Here is a 26,051-nt window from a genome sequence, read left to right on the forward strand (position 1 = left end):
ATAACAAGCAATAAAACCCAAATCACTTTTTTCATGAATTCTAAGAGATGTAATCTTAATGACTCATTTAAAAATGAAGAAACTGAAGACAATAATAAAAAACAAAACAAAACAAAAAACCTCTCTTAGCATTAGTAGTATCAGTTTACAAAACTCTAAGACTTGAGCAAGCCAATATGTTGAAATAAACCACATAGTTCTCTGTGGTTTGGGTACCAGTATGAGAACATTATGGCAGCAGTTCTCAAGGTGGCTCTCTTTCAAGAGATCTATGAGGTCAGAATTCTTTTCATTATAATACTAATATGTTATTTGCTTTTTAATTCTCAGTCTCTCACAAGTGTACAGGGGGGAATTCCCCAGAGGCTACATGATAGCTAATATCACAACAGATCAGATGCATATGTAGATATGAGAATCCAGCTATCCTTTACTAAGTCAGTCATTAGATTGTAAAACAATGCCTTCTCAATGATTTTTTTTGGAGAATACAGTTACTTTTTCATAATATAATATAGTATTATAATAACTTCATTGCTGAGGGAGCAGATTTTCCTAGTCATGGGAACTTTAGTTATTGCAGAGAAGTAGCTCCTCTCTGCCCCATGCCTAGGATTGGGCTCTTTCCCAGGTACTCAGAGGTAGTACACAGTACTGGTCACTAGCATGAGCTCAGGAGCAGCTAGACCTGAGTTCAAATTTGAACTCCACTGTTTACAAACTATACTATCTTGGCAAGTTGCTTAAGCAATCTGAGTCTTCATTTCGAACCTATATATAGGAAAATAATGCCCGCCTCATTGATTAGGCTAGACTAAATGAGATAAGTCTAAAACAACCAGAAAATAGTGAGAATAAAAATATGCATAGATAGCTGTAGTTATTAAGAGGTACAATGTAGTGTTATACATCCAGATGAGAAGAAAATCAAAACATTGTTTCTCTTAGGATGTGAGTTTCTTTTCCTTTTTTTTTTTGGCTGCTGGGTGGTACAGTGATTGAACCCTGGAGTTTGGTGTTATCAGCAACATGTTCTAACCAACTGAGCTAACCGGCCAGCCCCAAGAAAGTCTCAAGTTTACTGTATTTTGATCAAGTAGCAGAGACTATGAGACAATATTTATAGTACTGTCTTAATTCATTCACTGAACAAATATTTACCATACGGCTATTAGGTGGCAGGCATTATGCTTAGTGCTGCAGCAAGGTATAAACCCCTACACCTAAATGGAATTTAAACAGCAGAATTCATTTTCATATTCTTAAGGTAAACAGAGGGCTCAGAAATCTCTATTTTTATAGGTGGTGAAAATAAAAAAGATAAAAATAAGTCTTTTTCCAAGCAGTCAATAAACAGACCTTATGATGGTAAGCAACTTGAGGACAGGGCCCAGATTTGTCTTGCTCACTGTCATATTCTAAGAGCCTAGTACATGTGTGGCACTTTATGAACAGTTAACAATCTTCTGAAATAATGAGTGAATAGTAGTAAAAGGGACGTTTTGAAAATTGGGGGCTGGTATGATAATTTCTTACCTGCTTAGAGTTTCGCTTGATTTGCTACCTTCAGTGGACTCCCTTAGTGAGTGGTTGCTTCTGTTGGTAGAGGAATGGGAGAAATTAAAAACTACACAATGTTATTTCCTTACCAATGCAATGAAAGTTTGTGAGAGAAATAATTTATTCTTATAAAGGATGAAATCATATCATCTGATGGCTAGCTAGATAGATCATAAGGATTAACTTAATGATAAAAAAAAACCTGTTCCTCGGAACATTAGTTTTAGATAGATACAGATTCAAGAGTAAGACTGGGGCACTGGCTCTTTCAAGAGGAGGAAACAGTACGGAGAAAAGCTGTAGGACAGAAAGAAATGATCTTCTGGAAATCAGTAGTCTGGTTTGATTTGATAAGAGCATAATTAGTTATAGGAGTAAAAGCATAGTGGTGACAAGTTAGGGAGATTCTTCAATGTCAGACTGAGGGACCATATACTTAATGCAGCAATGACTTCTGTGTCTCATATGAATAACAAATTAATATTAGACTTTTTTCTTTTTGGCTAGTCAATTCCTGGAAGTTGATTGGGGTCTTATTTGGGATTATGTATTTTATTTCTTTATGCTCTTTTTTATGATTTCATTTAAAAATTCAACTATTCAATCACTAATGAAAATAGGATTATTTTCAATATGTTTTTATAATCCTGTATTGAGGTTATTATAATTTTGTTCCAGACCACCCTTTTCTCAAAAGTTACATAAGCCATTGTAGACATATACAAATATAGAAAAAGTCTTCCATTTTTGGTATGGTATACCATATAAATAGCTCCATATTGGTAAACATCAGCAAAACTTAAAATAAGCAAAAAAATGCCTATTAATTAGACTTCTAGAAAGCAAATTGCTTTAGTACATTTCATTGAAATCCTTTTTAGAGTCAAACAATGTAAAAACTTTCCTTTGAAAAACCTAATATGCCCATTAAGTGCCATGTAGACTGTCCAAACAGACTTTCCCAATTACCAGGCTAAATATGAAATTCTTGGACAATTAATTAGATTCAGAATCTCAGATTCTTCTTACCTATGGCATATGTCTGATCTCAGGCTTGATTCAGTGATGCAATCTCTTACTCTATCATCTCTGTATAGACAAATATAACTCTCAGTTAATTATATAAAGAACAATTTCCAGATTCCATATCTTTTTAGAAAAATAAATTGCTCGCATGTATTTAAATTTTCTTTAAGGTACAACTGTAGACTTTAGGCCTCCAAGCAAATTTTGCAAAGAGCCACCTCTGGAGTTCATCAACTCAAAATGCTTTCCTTTCATGGACTCTTAAAGGCGTTAGGCTGAGTTTAGGCTTTGGTGACAATGTCATTTGTAGGATTACAGCAAATTAACATAAGCTTTCTAAAAGCAGGGGCCAAACATATTCATGTTTGATACAGTCCAATACAGTTCAAGCCCATAGGCTTGATTGATGGAGCCTAATCAGGGAGCCATGGTGATCCTACACAATGATTAGTGCCAGGAGCCAGAGCTCTAACTGCCTCTGCCTCTTTGCTTCACAGGAGGAGGCATGCCAATCTATGTCTAAGTTTACTCATCTGTCAAAGGAGTTTAATAATACTGCTGTGGCTTAGAAGCATTTTATAGTTATGACAAAAATGAAAGTGCCATGAACATGAAATATTCTTTGATGGGGTGGCCAGTGGAACATTTCTGACATTATGTCATTCAGAAAATGCAATATCATGCTAAGAGAGACTGGGCTGTTACTAATAATTACTATTTTTCTAATAATATTAATAAATTGTTAGATAAATCCAGCTAATAGTTTGGTACTTCAGGTTAATACATACTAATTGAACATCTTAAGGAACTGGAGATTGTTTACATATAGGCATTATTTCAGAAAACATTACTCTTAATATTTGCCATATAACCAGAAAATGACTATTTAAACAATGGGTTATTATAAAACTAAAAATATATAGTCATACACAGTTGTTTAATGACGAGGATACATTCTGAGAAATGCATTGTTAGGCAATTTCATCATTGTGCGAACATCACAGAGTGCACTTACACAAACCTAGATGGCCTACTATACACCTAGGCTATATGGTATAGCCACCTCAATCTTACAGGACCACTGTCGTATATGCGGTCTGTCACTGACCAAAATGTTATGCAGCATATGACTGTACATGCCACATTAAAAGGCTCTAACATAAACTAATCTAAATGACAACACAATAAAATTAAAAAGCACTATTTGAAAAGAATATGAGAATCTCATTTATTTCTGCAACTGTATATAGGGAAGAACTGGTGAAGTGACTTAACCTTTTTTAGATCTGACCTTTTAAAATCTGATATATCAATGGCATGAATACGTAGAGAACCAAGGTCTTTCCTATTAGCTTATACCTCGAGTGTTACCTAGTTCTCAGGGTTCTAGTTTTAGTTGCACCACTGAATTGTGTGGCTGTAGGAAAGTCAACCTCTTGAGACTTTTGGTTTTTTTTTTCATTTGTAAAATGGGATAAATAATCCCTGCCCTAGGCCGGCCCGTGGCTCACTCGGTAGAGTGCGGTGCTGATAACACCAAGGCCACGGGTTCGGATCCTATATAGGGATGGCCGGTTTGCTCACTGGCTGAGCGTGGTGCTGACAACACCAAGCCAAGGGTTGAGATCCCCTTACCGGTCATCTTTAAAAAAAATAATAATAATATAAAAAATAAAATAAAATAAATAATCCCTGCCCTTCTTTGTTTCCAGTGGTTGTTTATGATATTCAAATAAGATTATGGATGCGAAATCTGTTAGAAATTACACATTCTATACAAATATAACTAAACATCTTGCGCTGACTACTTTCTGAACAGAATGGCTGCATTATTTTCTCTTGATGTCAAGTTGTGTTACTTTTGCTTAACTCCACTACTTTCATATCGCTTTTCCTGGTAACTTCAGGTATGATTCAGTTATTTAAACTTCAGTCTCCCAGAGAGTAACATGTGGACAACTTAACGGCAAACCACTCATGAGATGAGCTTTCCAGTTCTGAGTGCATGCAGTCCTACACATAAGTCCTTCACGTACAAGGCTCCTATAGAAGGTGTTCTCCCATCCTCCTCTGTCTTGCTCAGAGGCACACCTGGCTCCTCATTGATCACACTTCTCAACTCTTGAAGAAGCTGTTTCAGGTCCCTTGTTGGATCTTCCTTCAGTGTGTTAGCTTTCATAGAGTGCTGAATTAAAACAATTCACAAAACAAAGACATTTATTTTTCAAATTCATATGCTATTTTCTATTACAAAATGAATTCAACTGGTAAGTAGAAATTATGAAAGAGCAAGTAGAGAAAAACAGAAATCACCCATAATCTTACTACACAGGGATAATCAATAATAACCAATCAAAAATCAAGAGAGTATTATATCTAATTTATACATGATGTGTGTATAACCACACATACATAAGATCAAACCATACACATTTGTTTTTAAACTTTTTTTTAGTTTTTTCTTTTAACAATGTAGTATGAACATTCCCATGTCATTAAACATTTTCAACTACATCTGAGCAAAATAATTTCAATCCTTTGTGGCTAAACTAATTTTATAAAGCTGCAGAAGTTTAAAAGTAAAGAACTCTTTAGAGATGAGTTAATCCATTCCCCACATTTTACTGATGACATCTAATATTTTCAAACTGTGTTAGTTGATATTTGAAAATAGTGTAAGAAGATTGTCAGCACCGCACTCTCCCGAGTGAGCCACGGGCCGGCCCTAGTGTAAGAAGATTTTCAGATTGATATATAGTGTTCCCTAGTGAATATTTATAGTATACTAAGAAGTACAGACATTCCCAATAGGCACCATCAGGAGGGGAAACCAAATGAGAGTCAGAAGTTGCCCTGGTGAGCAGCAGGGCTCAGTGTATCATCAAGCTATTCTAGCTGGAGGTGTCCACCCCACTGTAGAGTCACATTGGCCACACAGATTGGTTGCTAAGGGATGAACACTGCAAATTTCTGGTTCTTTGGGCTTTACTTTTCCAGGATCCATGCCAAGGCAGAACTCATGTTACTGGTATAACTTTCACATACCCCTCTTCACACCCCTACTGATAAACTATGTATAAAAACCTAGCTGAAGATAACAAGAGTTCTAACAAACTGAATGTGTAGTAAGTATGGTCTTTCCAGTTTACTGATGGTCATCTTGCCTGGAAATTGTCATGATGAGTCTAAGGTTTCATAAATTGGACTCTATTGAATTATTAAATTTGACTCCATCCATTAAAGGTGCAAACCATTTTCTTTCTTTTTTTTAAATATGGAATGCTTCATGAATTTGTGTGTCATTCTAGTGCAGAGCCATGCTAATCTTCTCTGTATCTTTCCAATCTTAGCATACACACTTTTGAAGCAAGCACGTTTCTCAATCATGAATAAAAACATTTGTCTCTAAGAAGGTGATACAATTTTACCAAACACTGGTTTTGTTCTTGTCCTGGCCCTAGTATGCATAACATCTGAGGTGAAATAAAACTTCATAAATTTGATTAAAAAACCCTATTGCAGTCTTTAGTCCCCATAGTTCTAAATTGGACTTCATATCTTCATATCTTCTGCCCACTAGAAAATTTATTTAATAAGCTTTGGCAATTATTAAAAATTTTAAGCCCTTGACATTTATTATAAATGGTCAATACAATAACCTATAAACATATAAATATGGTTTTTTTCTCCCTATGATCCTGGCACCCAGTTTCTTTAAAAGTGACCAATGCTTTACAAGACAGAAGGTTTTAAAAAGAATTCAGTTCTACCATTCACTTAGCAATTAACCATCACCAGTCTTATGACATTCTTTTATTGACTTCACCCTAACACTTGTCTTTCAAACTTCTGGAGTGTGTGTTTTTCCTGCAATTAAAATGTAAGCTACACAGCGGCAAAGACTTGGTTTGACCAGCATCACTATCATCTTTATATGCTTCATTACATGTAATCCGTACTTTGCTTGGGTATAAAATCACAAAAGTACCAAGGCTGAAGAGTTCTGAAGATCACCTAGTTCTATCCCAACTCCCAGTCAGAAGTGATGATGAATTTTCTCTCTGGCATCCCAGCAATATGCTTATATGGCCTTTGCTTGATCACCAAAGACCAAGGAAAGTGGCTTAATTTTTATGTAGCTTTAATCCTTTGAAAGAAAGCCTTACTAAACTGAATCTCCCTCCATACATCTTCCATCCTTGGCCATAGTTCTACTCCCTAGGGACATAGAGAGCAAGTCTGATATGATAATGCTTTAGAAACGAATACTTAGGTTATCATTCCCCTCTGCCCCCACCTTTCCAACACACACCTCAGGCTAAACCTTCTCAATCTGTCTACTCTTTTCAAAAGGCATGGGCTCATGTTTTCTTATCATTCTGGTTGTGTTTTTAAAAACAACATCAGCCAAAAAAACCCCACCCCAACTCTGGTTAATTAATGATTCTTTTAAATTCTCATACCCCAAAATGAAATAGAGTATTCAGGAAGAGTCTAAACAGAATAGAGTAGAACTGTCCCCCACCACCTTCCTTCATCTGGATAGTATCTTTAAAACCTTTTCTGGCTGCCACATAATATTGCTGCCTCAGACTGAGCAGGAAGTCAGCTAAGGTTCCCTGTCTTTCCCACAGGTTATTAATAAGCCTCATCTTCCATGTCCTAGATCTTGTATTTTTGGGTGTTCACCGTAACAAGGAGAATGCTTCTTTGAGACTCATTCTTCATCTGTAATAATGAGGGAGATAACTCTTATTTTGCAAAGATGGTATAAGAAGTGAGAAGTACTTAATGTGTGCAAAGTAAGTATTCAAGAAAGATTGGTTTCCACCTCCTCTCCCCTTAGCATAAAAACATATAAAACACTTTATGTGCTTCACATTTACTAACATAGGACCACCAGAAATTATCAGGGTTAATTTTGCATTCTATCAGCTATGCTCTCCTTGATATAAGTAGAGGTATTTTCTATTTCCTATATCTTTTTTTGAAGCTGCAGAGAAAAAATTACACAAACACAGTCAAAAACTTATCTCTTTTTTTCTTCCAAATAGTTTGTTGAACAACTCCATGCAAAGGAGGGATATGTTCAACATATCCTTTTTCTGTGGACCTCTGCTATACAGACAGGAAAACATTCACTTTATGTTTTATACAACGTCTTCAACTCTACATTCAGATAAGGCAATACGTTGGCTCTAGCATTGAGTCTGCCATGAGCCTTCAGGAAGAGAATTTTCTTTCTCTCTTTAGTTTTCTGAGGAAGGTTAGTACAAGTGAGCCAGGTGAGGAAATAACAGGAAGAGGATAAAATGGTTTTTAGCAGTGGCCAAAGTTTTCTAGAGGCACTGATTAAATCTCAGAAAATTAAATACTTAAACATTGAGCAAAATAAACAACCAACAGTATAAATAAGAGTAAAGTTCACAGCCTGAAAATTGTAACTGTAAATTTTATAACTACCTACCACTTAAAGAAAGTATTTCTTTGCTATAACTGTGCTCAAATAAAGTATAAGTTCTGTTATTTAAAAAGTATAATTACTTTCCTATGCAACTATATTATTTTTAACTAAAGAAAAGGTAAACCTGATATAGTTATAACATATGTCAACCATTTAACAAATAAATATTTGTTAAGCCATTTATATATACACACACATATCCTGCTCTATGTAAAGGATTTTGCTACATGCTAAGGTATAGGAATTATCTCCAGATGCCATGCATATGTAGTTCAAACGGAGGAATCTGGAGGCTGTGACAAAGGTCCTCTAAAGTATGGAACTAAAACAGGTAGTATAATATATCTACAAACACTACTCTCAGGTATCAATAAACTTTAGAGAATGTGGTTCCATAGGGGTATCTTGTGGGGAAAGATCTCCAAGAAATATTAAATGTAAAAAAAAGCAAGTTGCAAACCAATATGTATAGTATGACTCCATTTATATTAAAATCTATATATTTATTTATTTAACTACTTTTACATTGAGAATGTTTATATATTGTTACTCTACCCAAAATATAAGAAAGTGGTTACTTCTTGGGGGATGGGATGGGGAGGAACACAAGGGTAAGTTACTGGTGATCTAGTTGTTGGGCTGGACAATGTGTTCAGTTGTGTTCACTGTCATTTTAAACAAACAAAACCGACAATTAAATAAATAAAGATAGGTAAGGATCACCAATGAGACTGTGTCATACACCAATGACTAATCCAATTCTGTAAAAGTTGAATGTATGGACCAAAAGTTTTCTTTAATATAAACTTAGAAGGAAGCTGTCTGGTTAGCTCACTTGGTTAGAGCATGGTGCTGATAACGCCAAGGTCAAGGGTTTGGATCCCTGTACTGGCGAGCCACCAAAAAATATATACACACACACACACACACACACACATAAACATATATACATAAACATATATATATATATATATATAAACATACAAGAGGACAGAGAAAGGACATGTAAATTATTTGGGAACACTTGAGCAGCATGATATAGCATGGGATTAGAATCAAACAGACATGAGCACTAATCTTGGCTCCTCTGCTTACTCAGCTGTGGGACCCTGGGCAATTTTACCTCTCTGAGTGCCCACTTCCTCATTTGAAAAATGGAGACAATACACTCTATCTTTCTGGATTATTAGAAATAATTACTTTAAAATTATTGCTACTTTAGAAATAATATATATAAAGCAAATGACCCATAGTCAGTATTAAATCAATAACGGCTATTTAAAAAATCAAGACAGAATTCATGTTGTTGAAATATGAATATAATTTTGAATTTCCAATTTGACAAATTAAAAAAGAGAATTCTTACAGAGACCAAGGCATTAAATGAAATTATACCATGCAAGAGAATATTTCTGAAGAAATAATTGCCTCATAGATAATAGTCTATAGAAAACAAATTTAAAGGGTCATTATAAAAAAATCACTCATTCTTTTCTGTACATATGCTTTCTTCTGATTATAAAGGTATTACAATTTCATTTCTAAATATTGTTTAAATACATGATTCTAAAAAACTCTACATGCCAAAAGATAAACACTGTTAACATTTTGATGTGTTTGCCTCCTGTTTTTTTGCAATGTATAACTTTATAGAATGAGTTGAAAGGACTGTTTCAGGTTTGGAAGGCTTCAGTGAAGGAGGGGTGTAAGTTTCTTTTCCTTTTTTCCTTACTCCTTCCTTACTTGTTAGATGCTGCTTTGGGTCCCTCCAGGGTTGGGGACAGAGGCAAGGGGAGAGAGGCAGAGTATGGAACAGAGGCCCTCCTGGAGTGGTCCGTGGTGTGATGTCTGGGGACTTCAGAGGCAGGCAAACTGGTTTATGAACCCTATTTATGTAGTGTATTTATTTATGAGTGCCCCACCAACCCCTGGACTCTCAGCAGTTTACACCTCTGTGGAGGTCATGTTGGCTGTAAAGGTGATTCCCTTGAGTGGGATTCTTTTTAAGCTGATCCTTTCTCTAGAGCCTATATTTGGTCCATAGGAAGCCTTACCTTTGCCCTCCTCTGCAGGAAGTGCCACATGACACCAAGGCAGTCCTCTTTTTTACTTCATTAGGTACAGATAGGCTTTTGATCACAGATTTCTCTCAAGAATAGTCATAAACCAAACCCCAGAGGACATTTGTTGAGTTCTGGAAGAGTATCCCTGGCACTCCATCTTTCACTTGGGGTCGGGGAAGGTGGGGGAACCACAGCATACTGGCAAGTCCCTCCAAATACTTCCCTCTATGGGCCTCTTCAACTTTCAACCTCTCTTCTTTCAAAACTTGAACTGGTTGATGACAAGCCAAGAGCAGTAAAACCGGTTTCACAACCTTTTAGCTTCTGCTGCACGGGTGGCCTAGTATCTTGTTTTAAGAAGTCTGTATCTTATTCCTGGCCTTGGGGCTTTAGGTAAAACTAAGACAGAGACAGAGGCTGTATGTACATGAATTTCTATTTTGTCACCATATTTTCAGTCATTTGATATACCATGAGCATTTTCCCACTAAACATTAGTTAAAAACATAACTGTTAAGGGCTGCATTGATGTTTCAAAATTTCTTTTTTTTTTTTTTTTGCATCTTTTTAAAATTTATTTATTTATTTATTTTTATTTATTTTTATTTTTATTTTATTTTATTTTATTTTTTAAATTTTATTTTGTCGATATACATTGTAGCTGATTAATGCTCCCCATCACCAAAACCTCCCTCCCTTCTCCCTCCCCCCCTCCCCCCCAACAATGTCCTTTCTGTTTGTTTGTTGTATCAACTTCAAATAATTGTGGTTGTTATATCTTCTTCCTCCCCCCCCCCCCGGTTTGTGTGTGTATGTGTGTATGTGTGTGTGTGAATTTATATATTAATTTTTAGCTCCCTCCAATAAGTGAGAACATGTGGTATTTCTCTTTCTGTGCCTGACTTGTTTCACTTAATATAATTCTCTCAAGGTCCATCCATGTTGTTGCAAATGGCAGTATTTCATTCGTTTTTATAGCTGAGTAGTATTCCATTGTGTAGATGTACCACATTTTCCGTATCCACTCATCTGATGATGGGCATTTGGGCTGGTTCCAACTCTTGGCTATTGTAAAGAGTGCTGCGATGAACATTGGGGAACAGGTATACCTTCGACTTGATGATTTCCATTCCTCTGGGTATATTCCCAACAGTGGGATGGCTGGGTCGTATGGTAGATCTATCTGCAATTGTTTAAGGAACCTCCATACCATTTTCCATAGAGGCTGCACCATTTTGCAGTCCCACCAACAATGTATGAGAGTTCCTTTTTCTCCGCAGCCTCGCCAGCATTTATCGTTCATAGTCTTTTGGATTTTAGCCATCCTAACTGGGGTTAGATGGTATCTCAATGTGGTTTTGATTTGCATTTCCCGGATGCTGAGTGATGTTGAGCATTTTTTCATATGTCTGTTGGCCATTTGGATATCTTCCTTAGAGAAATGCCTACTTAGCTCTTTTGCCCATTTTTTAATTGGGTTGCTTGTTTTCTTCTTGTAAAGTTGTTTGAGTTCCTTATATATTCTGGATATTAATCCTTTGTCAGATGTATATTTTGCAAATATTTTCTCCCACTCTGTTGGTTGTCTTTAACTCTTTTAATTGTTTCTTTTGCTGTGCAGAAGCTTTTTAGTTTGATATAATCCCATTTGTTTATTTTTCCTTTGGTTGCCCGTGCTTTTGGGGTCGTATTCATGAAGTCTGTGCCCAGTCCTATTTCCTGAAGTGTTTCCCCTATGTTTTCTTGAAGAAGTTTTATTGTCTCAGGGTGTATATTTAAATCCTTAATCCATTTTGAGTTGATTTTAGTATACGGTGAGAGGTATGGATCTAGTTTCATTCTCCTGCATATCGATATCCAGTTATCCCAGCACCACTTGCTGAAGAGGCAGTCCCTTCCCTAGTGAATAGGCTTGGTGACTTTGTCAAAGATCAGATGGCAGTAAGTGTGTGGGTTGATTTCTGGATTCTCTATTCTATTCCATTGGTCAGTGTGTCTGTTTTTATGCCAGTACCATACTGTTTTGGTTATTATAGCTTTGTAGTATAGCTTAAAGTCAGGTAGTGTTATGCCTCCAGCTTTATTTTTTTTGCTGAGCATTGCTTTGGCTATTCGTGGTCTTTTATTGTTCCATATAAATGTCTGAATAGTTTTTTCCATTTCTGAGAAAAATGTCTTTGGAATTTTGATGGGGATTGCATTGAATTTGTATATCACTTTGGGTAGTATGGACATTTTCACTATGTTGATTCTTCCAATCCAAGAGCATGGAATATCTTTCCATCTTCTTGTATCCTCTCTAATTTCTCTCAGCAGTGGTTTGTAGTTCTCATTATAGAGATTTTTCACCTCCTTGGTTAACTCAATTCCTAAGTATTTTATTTTTTTGGTGGCTATTGTAAATGGGCAGGCTTTCTTGATTTCTCCTTCTGCATGTTCACTATTGGAGAAAAGAAATGCTACTGATTTTTGTGTGTTGATTTTGTATCCTGCTACTGTGCTGAAATCATTTATCAATTCCAACAGTTTTTTTGTAGAGGTTTTAGGCTGTTCGATATATAGGATCATGTCATCTGCAAACAGGGACAGTTTGACTTCATCTTTTCCAATCTGGATGCCCTTTATTTCCTTCTCTTCTCTGATTGCTCTGGCTAGTACTTCCAACACTATGTTGAATAGGAGTGGTGAGAGTGGGCATCCTTGTCTAGTGCCTGTTCTTAAAGGAAAAGCTTTCAGCTTTTCCCCATTCAGGATGACATTGGCAGTGGGTTTGTCATATATGGCTTTAATTATGTTGAGATACTTTCCCTCTATACCTAACTTATAGAGGGTCTTTGTCATGAATGAGTGCTGAACTTTATCAAATGCTTTTTCAGCATCTATAGAGATGATCATATGGTCCTTGTGTTTGAGTTTATTAATATGGTGTATCACATTTATTGATTTGCGTATGTTGAACCAACCTTGCATCCGTGGGATGAATCCCACTTGATCATGATGAATAATTTTTCGTATGTGTTGCTGTATTCTGTTTGCTAGTATTTTAGTGAGGATTTTTGCATCTATATTCATCAAGGATATCGGCCTGTAGTTTTCTTTTTTGGTTATATCTTTACCTGGTTTTGGTATCAGGATGATGTTTGCTTCATAGAATGAGTTTGGGAGATTTGCGTCCGTTTCAATCTTTTGGAATAGTTTGTAAAGAATCGGTGTCAATTCCTCTTTGAATGTTTGGTAAAATTCTGCTGTGAATCCATCTGGTCCTGGGCTTTTCTTTGTTGGGAGCCTTCTGATAACAGCTTCAATCTCCTTTATTGTTATTGGTCTGTTCAGATTTTGTACGTCTTCACGGTTCAGTTTTGGGAGCTTGTGTGTGTCCAGAAATTTATCCATTTCCTCCAGATTTTCAAATTTGTTGGCGTACAGTTGTTTATAGTAGTCTCGAATGATTCCTTGTATTTCAGATGAATCAGTTGTAATATCGCCTTTTTCATTTCTAATTTTTGTTATTTGAGTCTTCTCTCTTCTTTTTTTTGTTAGCCATGCTAATGGTTTGTCAATTTTATTTATCTTTTCAAAAAACCAACTTTTTGATTCGTTGATCTTTTGAATTGTATTTTGGTTTTCAATTTCATTCAGTTCTGCTCTGATCTTAATGATTTCTTTCCGTCTGCTAACTTTAGGATTGGATTGTTCTTGTTTTTCTAGTTCTTTAAGGTGAAGTGTTAGGTTGTTCACTTGCCATCTTTCCATTCTTCTGAAGTGAGCATTTAATGCAATAAATTTTCCCCTCAATACTGCTTTTGCAGTATCCCACAGGTTTTGGTATGATGTATCATTGTTTTCATTAGTTTCAATAAACTTTTTGATTTCCTGCTTGATTTCTTCTTGGACCCATATGTCATTAAGTAGAATGCTGTTTAATTTCCATGTGTTTGTATAGTTTCCAGAGTTTTGTTTGTTATTAATTTCTAGTTTTAATCCATTGTGGTCTGAAAAGATACATGGGATAATTCCAATTTTTTTGAATTTATTGAGACTTGATTTGTGACCTAATATGTGATCTATCCTGGAGAATGATCCATGTGCTGATGAGAAGAATGAATATTCTGAGGTTGCTGGGTGGAATGTTCTGTAGATATCTGCCAATTCCAATTGGTCTAGAGTCTTGTTTAGATCTTGTGTTTCTCTACTGATTCTTTGCCTAGATGATCTGTCTAATATTGACAGTGGAGTGTTCAGGTCCCCTGCTATTATGGTATTAGTGTCTATTTCCTTCTTTAGGTCTAATAGAGTTTGTTTTATAAATCTGGCTGCTCCAACATTGGGTGCGTACATATTTATGATTGTTATGTCTTCTTGATGGATCAGTCCTTTTATCATTAAGTAGTGTCCCTCATTGTCTCTTTTTATGGTTTTTAGTTTAAAGTCTATTTTGTCAGATATAAGAATAGCCACTCCAGCTCGTTTTTCTTTTCTGTTTGCATGGTAAATCTTTTTCCATCCTTTCACTCTTAGTCTGTGTGAATCTTTATGGGTGAGGTGGGTCTCTTGTAGGCAGCATATAGTTGGGTCCTGCTTTTTGATCCAGTCAGCCAGTCTGTGTCTTTTAATTGGGGAATTTAAGCCTTTAACATTAAGAGTTGTTATTGAAAGGTGTTGATTTATTCCTAGCATTTTATTGGTTGTTTGGTTGTCTTAGGTGTCTTTTGTTCCTTGCTTTCTGATTTACTGTTTGGTTTCTTTGTTTGTTGGTTCCTTAGGTTGTAGATAGTGTTTTTGTTAGCTTGTTTTCTCTTCATGAATGCCATTTTTATTGTACCAGCGGGTTTAGATTTTTCTTAGGTTTTTATGGCAGTGGTAGTTATTTTTCAGGAACCAAACCCAGTACTCCCTTGAGGATTTCTTGTAAGGGTGGTCTTGTGGTAGTGAACTCCCGCAGTTTTTGTTTGTCTGAGAAATATACTATTTGCCCCTCATTTCGGAAGGATAGCCTTGCAGGGTAGAGTATTCTTGGCTGGCAATCTTTGTCTTTTAGTATTTTGAAAATATCATCCCATTCCTTTCTAGCTTTTAGGGTATGTGATGAAAAGTCTGATGTTAACCTGATTGGGGCTCCCTTATAGGTGATTTGACGCTTCTCTCTTGCAGCTTTTAAGATTCTCTCTTTGTCTCTGAGTTTTGCCAATTTGACTATGACATGTCTTGGAGAAGGCCTTTTTGGGTTGAATACGTTTGGAGATCGTTGAGCTTCCTGGATCTGAAGATCTGTGATTTTTCCTATACCTGGGAAGTTTTCTGCCACTATTTTGTTGAATATGTTTTCAATGGAATCTCCATTTTCCTCCCCTTCTGGAATACCCATGACTCGGATATTTGAGCGCTTGAGGTTGTCTGATATCTCTCTCAGATTTTCTTCCATGTCCTTGATTCTTTTTTCTTTCTTTTTGTCTGCTTGTGTTATTTCAAACAGCCCATCTTCAAGTTCAGAGGTTCTCCCTTCAACTTCGACAAGCCTGCTGGTTAAACTCTCCGTTGTGTTTTTTATTTCGCTGAATAACTTCTTCAGTTCAGCAAGTTCTGCTACATTTTTTTTCAGGACATTGATTTCCTTGTATATTTCCTCTTTCAGATCCTGTATACTTTTCCTCATTTCATCATGATGTCTAGCTGAGTTTTCTTGTATCTCATTCAGTTTCCTTAGAATTATCACTCGAAATTCCTTGTCAGTTATTTCAAGGGCTTCTTGTTCTATAGGATCTAGAGTATGAGATTTATTAACTTTTGGTGGTGTACTTTCTTGATTTTTTGTATTTCTGGTGTCTTTTTTTTGGTGTTTATTCATTGTTGCAGGGGGTTTCACAGTCCACCGGTTTAAGACTAATGACTAACTAGGATGTTGCTGTGGTTGCCAATTTGGTATGGCTCCCGCCGTGACTGCTCAGTTGGCCTCTAGTGTCTTGTGTGTGTGGTTGCCTCGGGTCTTGGGCTTCTCCGGGGATCCACCTTTCTGGTCAGCTTGTACTCTGCTGGGCTGGTGGATCACGTACCACAGGGTGTGTGATCTCTGTTGAGCTTTCACTTTCTGTACAGGACTTCTCCCCGTTCCGTGTGCTCTGGCCCAGGCTGTTAGATCGTGCAGTGGCGACCCCACCGGGTGTGTGGTTTCTGTCGAGTCTCCGCCTCCCTGGCCGCACGTCTCCCCCCTCTGTGCACACTGTGCTGGGCTGGGGCGTGTCTTCTGCACCCCTCGTCTATCAGCTGGGCCTTCAAGACCCTGCTCAGCACCGCCTCGCCCAGGAAGTCTACCAGGTTTCTGCTAGGCACAGACGACCGGTCTCTCTGGGTGCCTTTGTAGCACTGTGTAGATCTTTCTCGGGTCTTGTTCACCTTTGTATCCCCCCGGTATAAACCGAGTCTAGTGCCTGCCTGCAGCCTGCTCTCCGGCAGGTTCAAGCGGACCTGGGAACTCTCCTACCACACTATTCCCAACCAGAAATTCGTTAGGCTTTTTTCCAAACTGGTGGTCGCAGGGATGGTATCTGCCTCCCAGTAACAGGAAGTTTACCGGGGCCGGAGTCCAGGGTGTGGTGGAGTGACAGTCGGCCCGCCCGTATTTCCTAGCCCTCCCAAAACTGGTCGGGACGCCCCACACCCCCAGCCCTGCCAGAGAACCGCGGAAGGAGTGGGAGAGGAGGTCAGCCCGCAGGGTCCGGAAAGCCCCGCGCCAGGCCAAGCAAATGGGCTCAGTGATGGCCGAGCAGGGCAGAGCTGCCCGCACCTGGGAAAATGGAGGCAGCACCGTGGCAGTGAGTGGCCTGGTGGTGCAGGCGGGAGCCGCGTGGGCATTCACCCCCCGAACAGAGCTGTGCCAGGGATCACTCACAGTGCTGTGCCAGGTCGGGCGCTCGCTCTGTCTCTGGTTTGTTGCCTTCCGTGTTCTCGGCGCTGCCGCCTCGGGCTGTTCAGTCGCGGCGCCGCTCGGGCGCTCCCAGGAATCTTCTTTAATGCCGGCCTGAAACCTCGAATCCTGAATAGGGCAGCTGGCCGCCTTCAGCGCGGCCCCGGCCTCCGGGATCCTGGCTGCATCCACAGCAGCCCTGGCGCCGTGTTCCCTGTTTCAAGACTCACTTTTGCAGCTAAGAATCAGTTCTTTTCCTGCTCCACACTTCAAAGCTGTTGCCTGTAAATGAGGCAGCCTCTCCTGCCGGAGGCAAAGTGGCGTTGAGCCCCCACGACCGGCCAGCAGCAGCAGTCCTCCCTTAAGAGATGGCCAGAGGAAGGTCCACAAGTTTCCCGGCTGCCTGAGGCCCAGTGGCCACCTTTTCCACCTCAGCTACTCCGCGCCAGCCGCCGCAGCCGCCGCCATCTTGAAAACCCGATGTTTCAAAATTTCTTAACCAATCTCCTATTGCCAGTTATATTTCAACTTTTTGTTATTATAAAAAATGCTTTAATGAATATCTTTGTGCATTTATCTTTGTGCCTATCTCTATTTTCTCAAGATCGATTTATAGAAATGATATTACTGAATCAAAGGGAATTTTTAGACTTCTGATAACTATTTTCTAGAAAAGTCTTATCAATCTTATCCTGCATGTAAGATGCTTGGAAGTTGCTATTTCCATCCTTACAGCAAGGAAAAAGCTGAACTGATAATCAAGCTATTCTTAGATCTATCAGAGATTTGAGGTCACAGGGCAAACTGCTGCCCCGAAACTGGAGGCAAATATACAGAATCATAGCTTACTGCAGCAGAAGCCCCAGAGCAGAAACCCTCTGTTGGAGCCAGTACCAGGTAGAAAAACTTTAACTTTAATTGATGAGTTGCTAGAGGCTCAGTGTGGACAACCTTAAGAATTAAAAACTCCAGGGGCATCCAGTCTCGGGGAGGGGCCCCCATTCTTTTGTGTGTTTTGCCTCCAGGAGCCCCACCAGGTTCTCAGGGTAAAGATCAGAGGAAAATCCCCTTGTGCCCATGGCAGGGGGAAAGGAAAGCAATCATTTTGAAGAATGCCCAGAGAATTTTGTTCTGCTTAACAAATCCAGCCCTCAATGGGCACTATTATACCAGAGCCTAACCAACCTGTAGGAAGGGAAATACCCAACTCAGTCTCTGCTGATCTTCCTATCTCACCTAACAGTGGCAGCAGCGTATAATAAATCTGAGAACTTGGGAAGGTCCCAGTCCAGGGGCACAGGCTCACTAAAAGACTGAGACTTAATCATAGGAATACAGAATGCTTCCCCCTTCTCCCACACTTTACCACCACATCAATGTGGCTCCTGTAATAATAACAGAACATTACAACTGAAAGAAGTTCACGTCATAGACCTTATTTAAGGAGTTTCTAGGCAAACCCAAAGGCAGCAGGAAAAACAAAACAAAGACACCAGAGGAAATTTTAGCCTTTGACACCTACAACTATAGCAGTCAGTAAACAAAGTCTAATTCCTAGCCAAATAAACATAAAAACTCACACTAAAAGACCATCTCAGTCTCTTTTACCCAGTATACTATGTCCAGCTTTCACCAAAAATTAACTGGTATACTAAAAGAAAAACAACAAAATACCCTCACACAATTTGAAGAGACAGAGCAAGCATGAGAACCAGATTCAGATATGACAGAAATTTTATAATTATCACACTAGGAATTTAAAGTAACTATGATTAATATGCTAAGGGCACTAATGGAAAAAGTAGACAACATGCATTAGAAGAGTTAATGTTAAGCAGAGTTTGAAATTCTAAAAAAGAATCAGAAGGAAATTCTAGAAATCAAAAACACTGTAATAGAAACAAAGAATGCTTTTGATGGGCTCATCAACAGGCTAGACAGGGCATAGAAAAGAATTAGTGAGCTTGAAGGTATGACAATAGAAAGTTCCATAAATAAAATGCAAAGAGAAAGACTAATGAAAGCAATGTAATAAAGTGTACAAGAATTGTGGGACCATTATAAAACATGTAACGTACTTATAATGGCAATACTAGAAAGAGAAGAAAGAGAGAAAGAAACAGAAGAAATATTTGAAGTAATAAGGGCTGAGAATTTTCCAAGATTAATGACAGACACCAAGCCACAGATCCAGGGAGCTCAGAGAACACCAAGCAGGATAAATAACAAAAAAATCTACAGATAGGCATATATCATATTCAAACCACAGAAAATCAAAGACAAAGAGAAAACCTTGAAAAAAGCCAGAGGGGAAATACACGTTACTACAGAATAGCAAGGATAAGGATTACATGAGGCTTCTCTTCAGAAAACACACAAGCAAGAAGAGAGAGGAGTACAATTCTGAAAGTGTTGGGAGAAAAAACCCACCAACTTAGAATTGTGTACCCTGCAAGATTACCCTCCAAAACTGAAGGAGAAATAAAGACTTTCTCAGACAAACAAAAATTGGGGGAATTTGTTGCTAATAAATCTGCCTTCCAAGAAATGTTACAAGTTCTTCAGAGAAAAGGAAAACTACATGGATCGGGAACTTGGATCTACATAAAGAAAGGAAGAGCACTGGAAAAAGAATAAGTAAAGGTGAAACAAAAACCTTTATTTTTCTTCTTCTTAATTGATCCAACAGATAACAGCTTGTTCAAATAATAACAGATTCGCTCCTGGGGCCCTGAAGATGACTGCTGCAGGAGCGCAGGCCTTGTCCCTGCCCACTGCCTTCCATGCAACCAGGCATGGCTACCATGGAGAAGTCTGTGCCATTTGCCCCAGGGCCAAAAGCCCTGGGGCCCTGGGACCCTGGTATGGAGGACCAAAGGTCTTAGCCCCACACCCCCACCCACCCCCTGCAACAACATCTTATAGTGTACTTATTAGACAGGAGTGTTTCTATGGGGTTTGTGAGCAGATGCTCATATCCTTCATCAAGTTTCTGCTTAGATTTTTCTAATTCATTTTTAAGAGTTCTTTTTTCATTAAGGATGTGTTAAATTTGTTCCTTATCAATTGACATTAAAATTTTTAAAAATTTTTAAAAACAAATAATAATAGGAACAATGTATTTGATTATGTATGCCTAAATACATGCTTATATATGCTAATATATACATATTTTATATATATATATACACACACACTAGTATATGAGCATGGGGTTAAATATACTTATGTATGTTTATGTATAAGTGAAATGAATGACAACAGTGATACAAGGAATGCGAGGCAGGAACCAGGAATATTTTGTTATTATTAAGTAATAATAACAAATGTGATATAGTGTTATTTGAAAGTGGACTTGGATTAGTTGTAAATATTGCAAACTCTAGGACAACCACTAAAAAAAAAGGAAAAAAGAAGTTAATTGATATGCTAAGAAAGGAGAGAAAATGGACTCATCTAAAGTGCTCAATTAAAACCACGAAAGGCAGAAAAAGACTAGAAGACAAAAACAGAAACAAAGGCAATGACTAGAACAGTAACAAGTATGGTAGATATGATCCAACAACATTAATAATCACTTTAAATTTCAGTGATTTAAAAACCACTAAAAAGACAGAGGTTGTCAGAGTGGATCAAAGAACAAGACCCACCTATATGCTATCAATAAGAAACCCACTTTAAAGACACATATAAATTAAAAGTAAAGGGATGGAGAAATACAATGCTAAGACTAATCAAAAGAAAGCTGAAGTAACTATAATAATTTCAGATAGAGCAGACTTCAGAGCAAGAGACATAGCAATCTCTAGGAAGACATAGCAATCCTTAGCATGTACATGCCTAAAAACAGAGCATCAAAATATGTGAGGCAAAAACTGATAGAAATGCCAGGAGAAATAAAAGAATCTACTATTATAGTTGGAGACTTCAACACCCCTCTATCAGAAATGGACAGATCTGTGGGGAGCTGCCCACGTTACACCGTAATCGCCATTACCAGATGGCGCCGGCCGACACTGACAATCGGCAAAAACAAGTCTAGAGCGCATGTGCTGGGAAATTCCCCGACCTCCAGTCTCTGCCTCTCCCGTGGCGTCATCTGGGCTGATGCACGACCGCCAGTCAGAGGGGGACACGTCCTAGGCGAGGGACAGTTTTCTATAAAAGGGAATGGGCTTCTGTACTTGGGGTCTCCGCCCCGATAAGCTTGTGCTCTGCCTCTCAAGACGCATTAAAGCTTTACTGCAGAAGGATCCTGTGTGTGCCGCGTCGTTCTTGCTGGCGAGACGGTTGCGCGGGACACAGATCTAACAGGCAGAAAATCAGTAAGGAAACAATAGAACTCAATAGCACCATCAATCAACTGGCTAGAATTGACATCTATCGATTACTTCATCCAACAAAAGCAGAATACCCATTCTTCTCAAGCTTATATGGAATGTTCACCCAGATAGATCACATTCTGGGACACAGAGTACACTTAAGCAACTTTAAAAGAATAGAAATCATAGAGTGTCTGCACTCAGACCACCATGGAATTAAACTAGAAATCAATAATGGGAAGATAGCTAGAAGATCCCCAAATAGTTGGAGATTAAACAACATACTTCTAAATAACATGTGGGTCACAGAAAAAACCTAAAGGGAAATTTAAAAATATTTTGAACTAAATGAAAATGAAAATACAACAATCAAAATTTGTAAGATGTACCAAAAGCAGTGCTTAGAGGGAAATTTATATAATTGAATGCAAATACTAGGAAAAAAGAAAGATTTAAAATCAATAGTCTAAGATTCTACATAAGAAAATAGAAAAAGCAGCAAATTAAATAAAAAGTAAGCAGAATAAAAATAAAAATTAGAGCAGAAATCAATAAAATTGAAAACAAGAAATTGATAAGAAAAAATCAGTGACCCAAAAGTAGATTCTTTTAAAAGAGCAATAAATTCAATACGTTTCTAGCCAAGAAAAAAGAAGAGGACATCTGGTCAAGATGGTAGAATAGACGGACCCCAGCATCACTCTCTCCCACAAATCAACAAATTTACAACTATAAAAAAGTAATGACAGCCAAGCTGGGGCCACTAGAGCTCAGGTGAAGAGGAGGAGAGACCTACAGTGTGCATGAAGGCAGGACAAGTCACGATGAGAGAAAGAAAAAACTGCTTGGACTATTTTGAGTCCTGGCTGTGTCCAGGCTGGAGCTGCTGAGCGCATGGAGCAGGAACTTGCAAAAGCTGCAGCTGTGCCCTCTGATGAAGTTGCTTGGAGGCAGCAGGGCCTTGGAGACCCCTGGGCCAGCAAGACCACTAATAGGGGACTTGTGGACTCACATAGGAATGAGGAGCCATAACAACTGAAGAAAAGGAGCCACTCACAGGCCAGTGAGTCATTGCAAGGGACTGGTGCATGGCCCATCCCATGGGAAATGTTTGCAGCATGGGCGGTGGGGGTGGGGAGATAGGCCCACCAGGAGAGCACTGGGGCACAGCAAGGTCAGCTGATCTGCCCCCAATCAGCAAAGGACCACTCAGAGGAGACTAGTCAGGAATATAGAACTACATGGGGTGCAGTTTGATGAAAAAACTCAGGCCCAGACCAGAGTTTCTATACAAGCCAGGCTCAAGGAATCTCTCAAGAGCCAGAAGTACCTATAAAGTCAGCCATTAAAACCTGAGCTGCACAAAAAGCCTTCCTAGGGAATCAGTAGCAAAGCAACAATCTAGCTCAACCACACAGCTCACGTACTGGTCCCCGTAGGAAGTTCCCCCATTTTAGAAGTAAGCAAAAGACAACAAATTAGTTCCAGTGTAGAGTTTAAATGGTGGAACAGCAAATACTCCAACATAGAACTGAAAGAAAAAACAAAGTACCCACAACCAGAGACAAAGTTTCATATTAACTAGTAAAGGTCTCATTTCACCAAAGAACACCTATAACACCTAGAGGGAGTGGAAGTCCCCTGGGATACGAAGTCAGAAAGGGGGGAGGGCCAGGGGCCTCAGCCATGTCCCCCAACACCTGCATCCAATCCTGAGGGTGAGGGGATGAGGACTTTGGCCATGCCCCTCTGACACGTGCAGCCAGCCTAGCAGCGACCACCGAGCTGCTGCAGGAAGTGCTCCAGGCTCTCCCAGCCCTGGTGGTGGGGTCTCAGGCCTCGGCCATGTCCCCCACCCCCGGCATGTGCAGCCAGCCCAGTGATGACCACCAAGCTGCCACAGGAAGCTCCCTGGGCTTGGGGCCGAGGGTCTCGGCCACACACCCCCAACATACGCAGTCAGCCCAGCAGCAACCACTGAGCCACTTCAGGAAGTGCCTATGGCTCTCCTGACTCAGGGCAGTGGGGGGCCTTGGGCCTTAGCCACACACCCCCAACACCCACAGCCAGCCCAGCGGCAACCACAGAGCCACAGCAGGAAGCATCCTGGGCTCTCCCAGGCTGGGGTGGTGGGGGGACTTGAGACTTGGCCATTCTTCCTGACACCTGTAGCCAGCCTAGCAACAACCACAAGAAGGGCCCTGGGTGCCTGAGCTGGGATGGTGGGGGTGAGGGTTTTTCCACAAACCCCCTGACATCTGCAGTCAGCCCAGCAATGACCAAGCCACCAATGGAAGCCCCCCAGTTTCCACTATGGGAACGAGGGAGGTGCCACAGGCCTCAATCCCACCCCTCCTCCTTTCTCCTTCTTCCATCCCATTTCCTTCCCCTTTCCCCTCTCCCCCTTCCTCCCAACTGCTCTGCAACAACATCCTAGAATGTAAAAAATAATATTAATAAAATTTCTTTTGCTTGAGGAAAAAAAAAAAAAAAGAAGAGGAGATACAAAGTACTAATGTCTGATATAAAAGAGAAGGCATCACTACATATGTCATGAACGTTAAAAAGATAATAAAGGAGAATTATGAACAGCCCTATACCCACAAATATGATAACCTAAGTGAACTGCCAAAACTCTCACAAGAAGAAATAGACAATTTAAATAGGCATATATCTATTAAAGAAATTGAATCAGTAATTAATATCCTTCCAAAATAGAAAGAATTAGATTCAGATGGGTTCACTGGTGAATTCTACCAAATATTTAAGGAAGAAATTATAACAATTCTCTACAATCTCTTCCAGAAAACAGTTGTAGAGAGAATACTTCCTAACTCATTCTGTGAGGCCAGCACTATCCTAATACCAAAACTGAAGACATTACAAGAAAATAAAACTACAGACCAATATCTCTCATGAAAAAAGATACAAAAATCCTCAACAAAATATTAGCAAATAGAATCCAACAATGTATACAAAAGTTTAAACACAATCAAATGGGATTTATTCCAGGGATGTAAACATTCAAAAATCAATTAATATAATCCATCACATCAGGAGGCTAAAGAAGAAAAGTCACCCAATCATATCAACAGATGCAGAAAAAGCACTTGACAAAATGTAACATCAATTCATGATAAAAAAAAACTCTCAGCAAACTAGGAACAGAGGGAAAATTCCTCAACTTGATAACATGTACAAAAAACCTACAGCTAACATGATACTTAAAAGTGAAAAGCTAGAGGCTTTCCTGCTAAGATCAGAAACAAGGCAAGAATGTCCCCTCTCACGACTTTTATTCAACATCATACTGGAAGTTCTAGCTAATGGGAATAAAACCAAAAATAAATAAATAAATAGGAAATAAAAGGCACACCAATTTGCAAAGGAAGAAGTAAAACTGTATTTGTTCACAGATGACAGGATTATGGAGAAAATTCTAAAGAATCAACAACAACAAACTTCCTGGAATGAATAAGAGATTATATAAAGGTGGCAAGATTTACAAAATCAATTGCTGTCAATACCAGAAATGAACGACTGGAATTTGAAATTAAAAACATAATACCACTCACATTAGCACCAAAAATATGAAATACTTAAATATAAATCTAATAAAATATGTACAAGATCTAGACAAGAAAACTACAAAATTCTGATGTAAAAAAATCAAAGAACATCTTAATAAATGAAGAGATATTCAATGTCAATGGATAAGAAGATTCAATATTGTTAAGATATCAGTTCTCCCCAACTTGATTTATAGTTTCAATGCAATCCCAATCAAAATTTCAGTAAGTTATTTTATGGATATAGACAAATTGATTATAAAGTTTATATGGAAAGGCAAGGACCCAGAATAGCCAACACAATATTGAATGAAGTCAGAGAACTAGCACTACCTAACTTCTAGATTAACCATAAAGCTACAGTAAACAAAATAGTATTGGTGAAACAATAAACAAACAGGTCAATGGAATAGAATAGAGAGCCCAGAATAGTTCCACACAGATATAATCAACTAATCTTAGACAAAGGAGCAAAGGCAACTCAATAAAGAAAGGACAGTATTTTAAACAAATTGTTCTGGAACAACCGGACATCTACCTGGAAAAAAATGAACCTCGACAAAGACTTCACACCTTTCACAAAAGCCAACTCAAAATGATCAATTTACTGTATGTAAAATGCAAACTATAAAATTCCTGGAAGATAATATAGGAGAAAATCTAGATGACCTTGGGTTTGGTGATGATTTTTCAGGTACAACCTCAAAAGCATGATCATGAAAGAAAAAAATAGGTAAGTTGGGCTTCATTAAAATTTTACAATTTGCTCTGCAAAGGACACTGTTAAGAGAATGAAAATACAAGCCAATGACTGAGAAAATATTTTCAAAACACATGTCTGATAAAAAACTGGTATCCAAAATAGGCAAAAAAAAATTTCTTAAAACTCAAAAGAAAACAAATAACCCAATTCAAAAATTGGGCAAAAGTTCTGAATGAAAATTTTACCACAGAAGGTATACAAATGGCAAATAAGCATATGAAAATATGTCCAACACCATACATCATTAAAGAATTGGAAATGAAAGCAACAGTAAGATTCTACTACAATTCTATCAGAATAGCTGAAATCCAAACACTGACAACACCAAATGCTGATGAGGATGTGGGGCAACAGGAACTTTCATTCATTGTAGGTGGGATTGC

At 38.5% G+C, this 26,051-nt stretch overlaps 1 protein-coding gene and 1 non-coding gene across 3 annotated transcripts in view; both read right to left on the minus strand.

Annotated features, from left to right (window-relative positions):
* The window catches only part of CCDC158 (coiled-coil domain containing 158), an 82,214-nt gene that overhangs the window by 7,508 nt on the left and 48,655 nt on the right, over window positions 1-26,051 (minus strand). The window contains exons 17-20 of one of the 2 annotated variants that reach the window (XM_063108020.1): window positions 4,619-4,771; window positions 3,598-3,607; window positions 2,590-2,647; window positions 1,537-1,596 (exon numbers count right to left, since the gene is read on the minus strand). In XM_063108020.1, the coding sequence (XP_062964090.1) occupies window positions 1,537-1,596; window positions 2,590-2,647; window positions 3,598-3,607; window positions 4,619-4,771 (281 nt within the window). Of the gene's footprint in view, window positions 1-1,536; window positions 1,597-2,589; window positions 2,650-3,597; window positions 3,608-4,618; window positions 4,772-26,051 lie in introns of both variants that reach the window. The other variant, XM_063108019.1, reaches the window with a different exon arrangement.
* Window positions 5,855-5,960, minus strand: LOC134386671 (U6 spliceosomal RNA). Its single transcript, XR_010024502.1, has one exon. It is a non-coding gene; the product is annotated as a U6 spliceosomal RNA (small nuclear RNA).

Source organism: Cynocephalus volans, chromosome 9 (genome assembly GCF_027409185.1).
Source record: "Cynocephalus volans isolate mCynVol1 chromosome 9, mCynVol1.pri, whole genome shotgun sequence".
In the NCBI taxonomy this organism is placed as follows: Eukaryota; Metazoa; Chordata; class Mammalia; order Dermoptera; family Cynocephalidae; genus Cynocephalus; species Cynocephalus volans.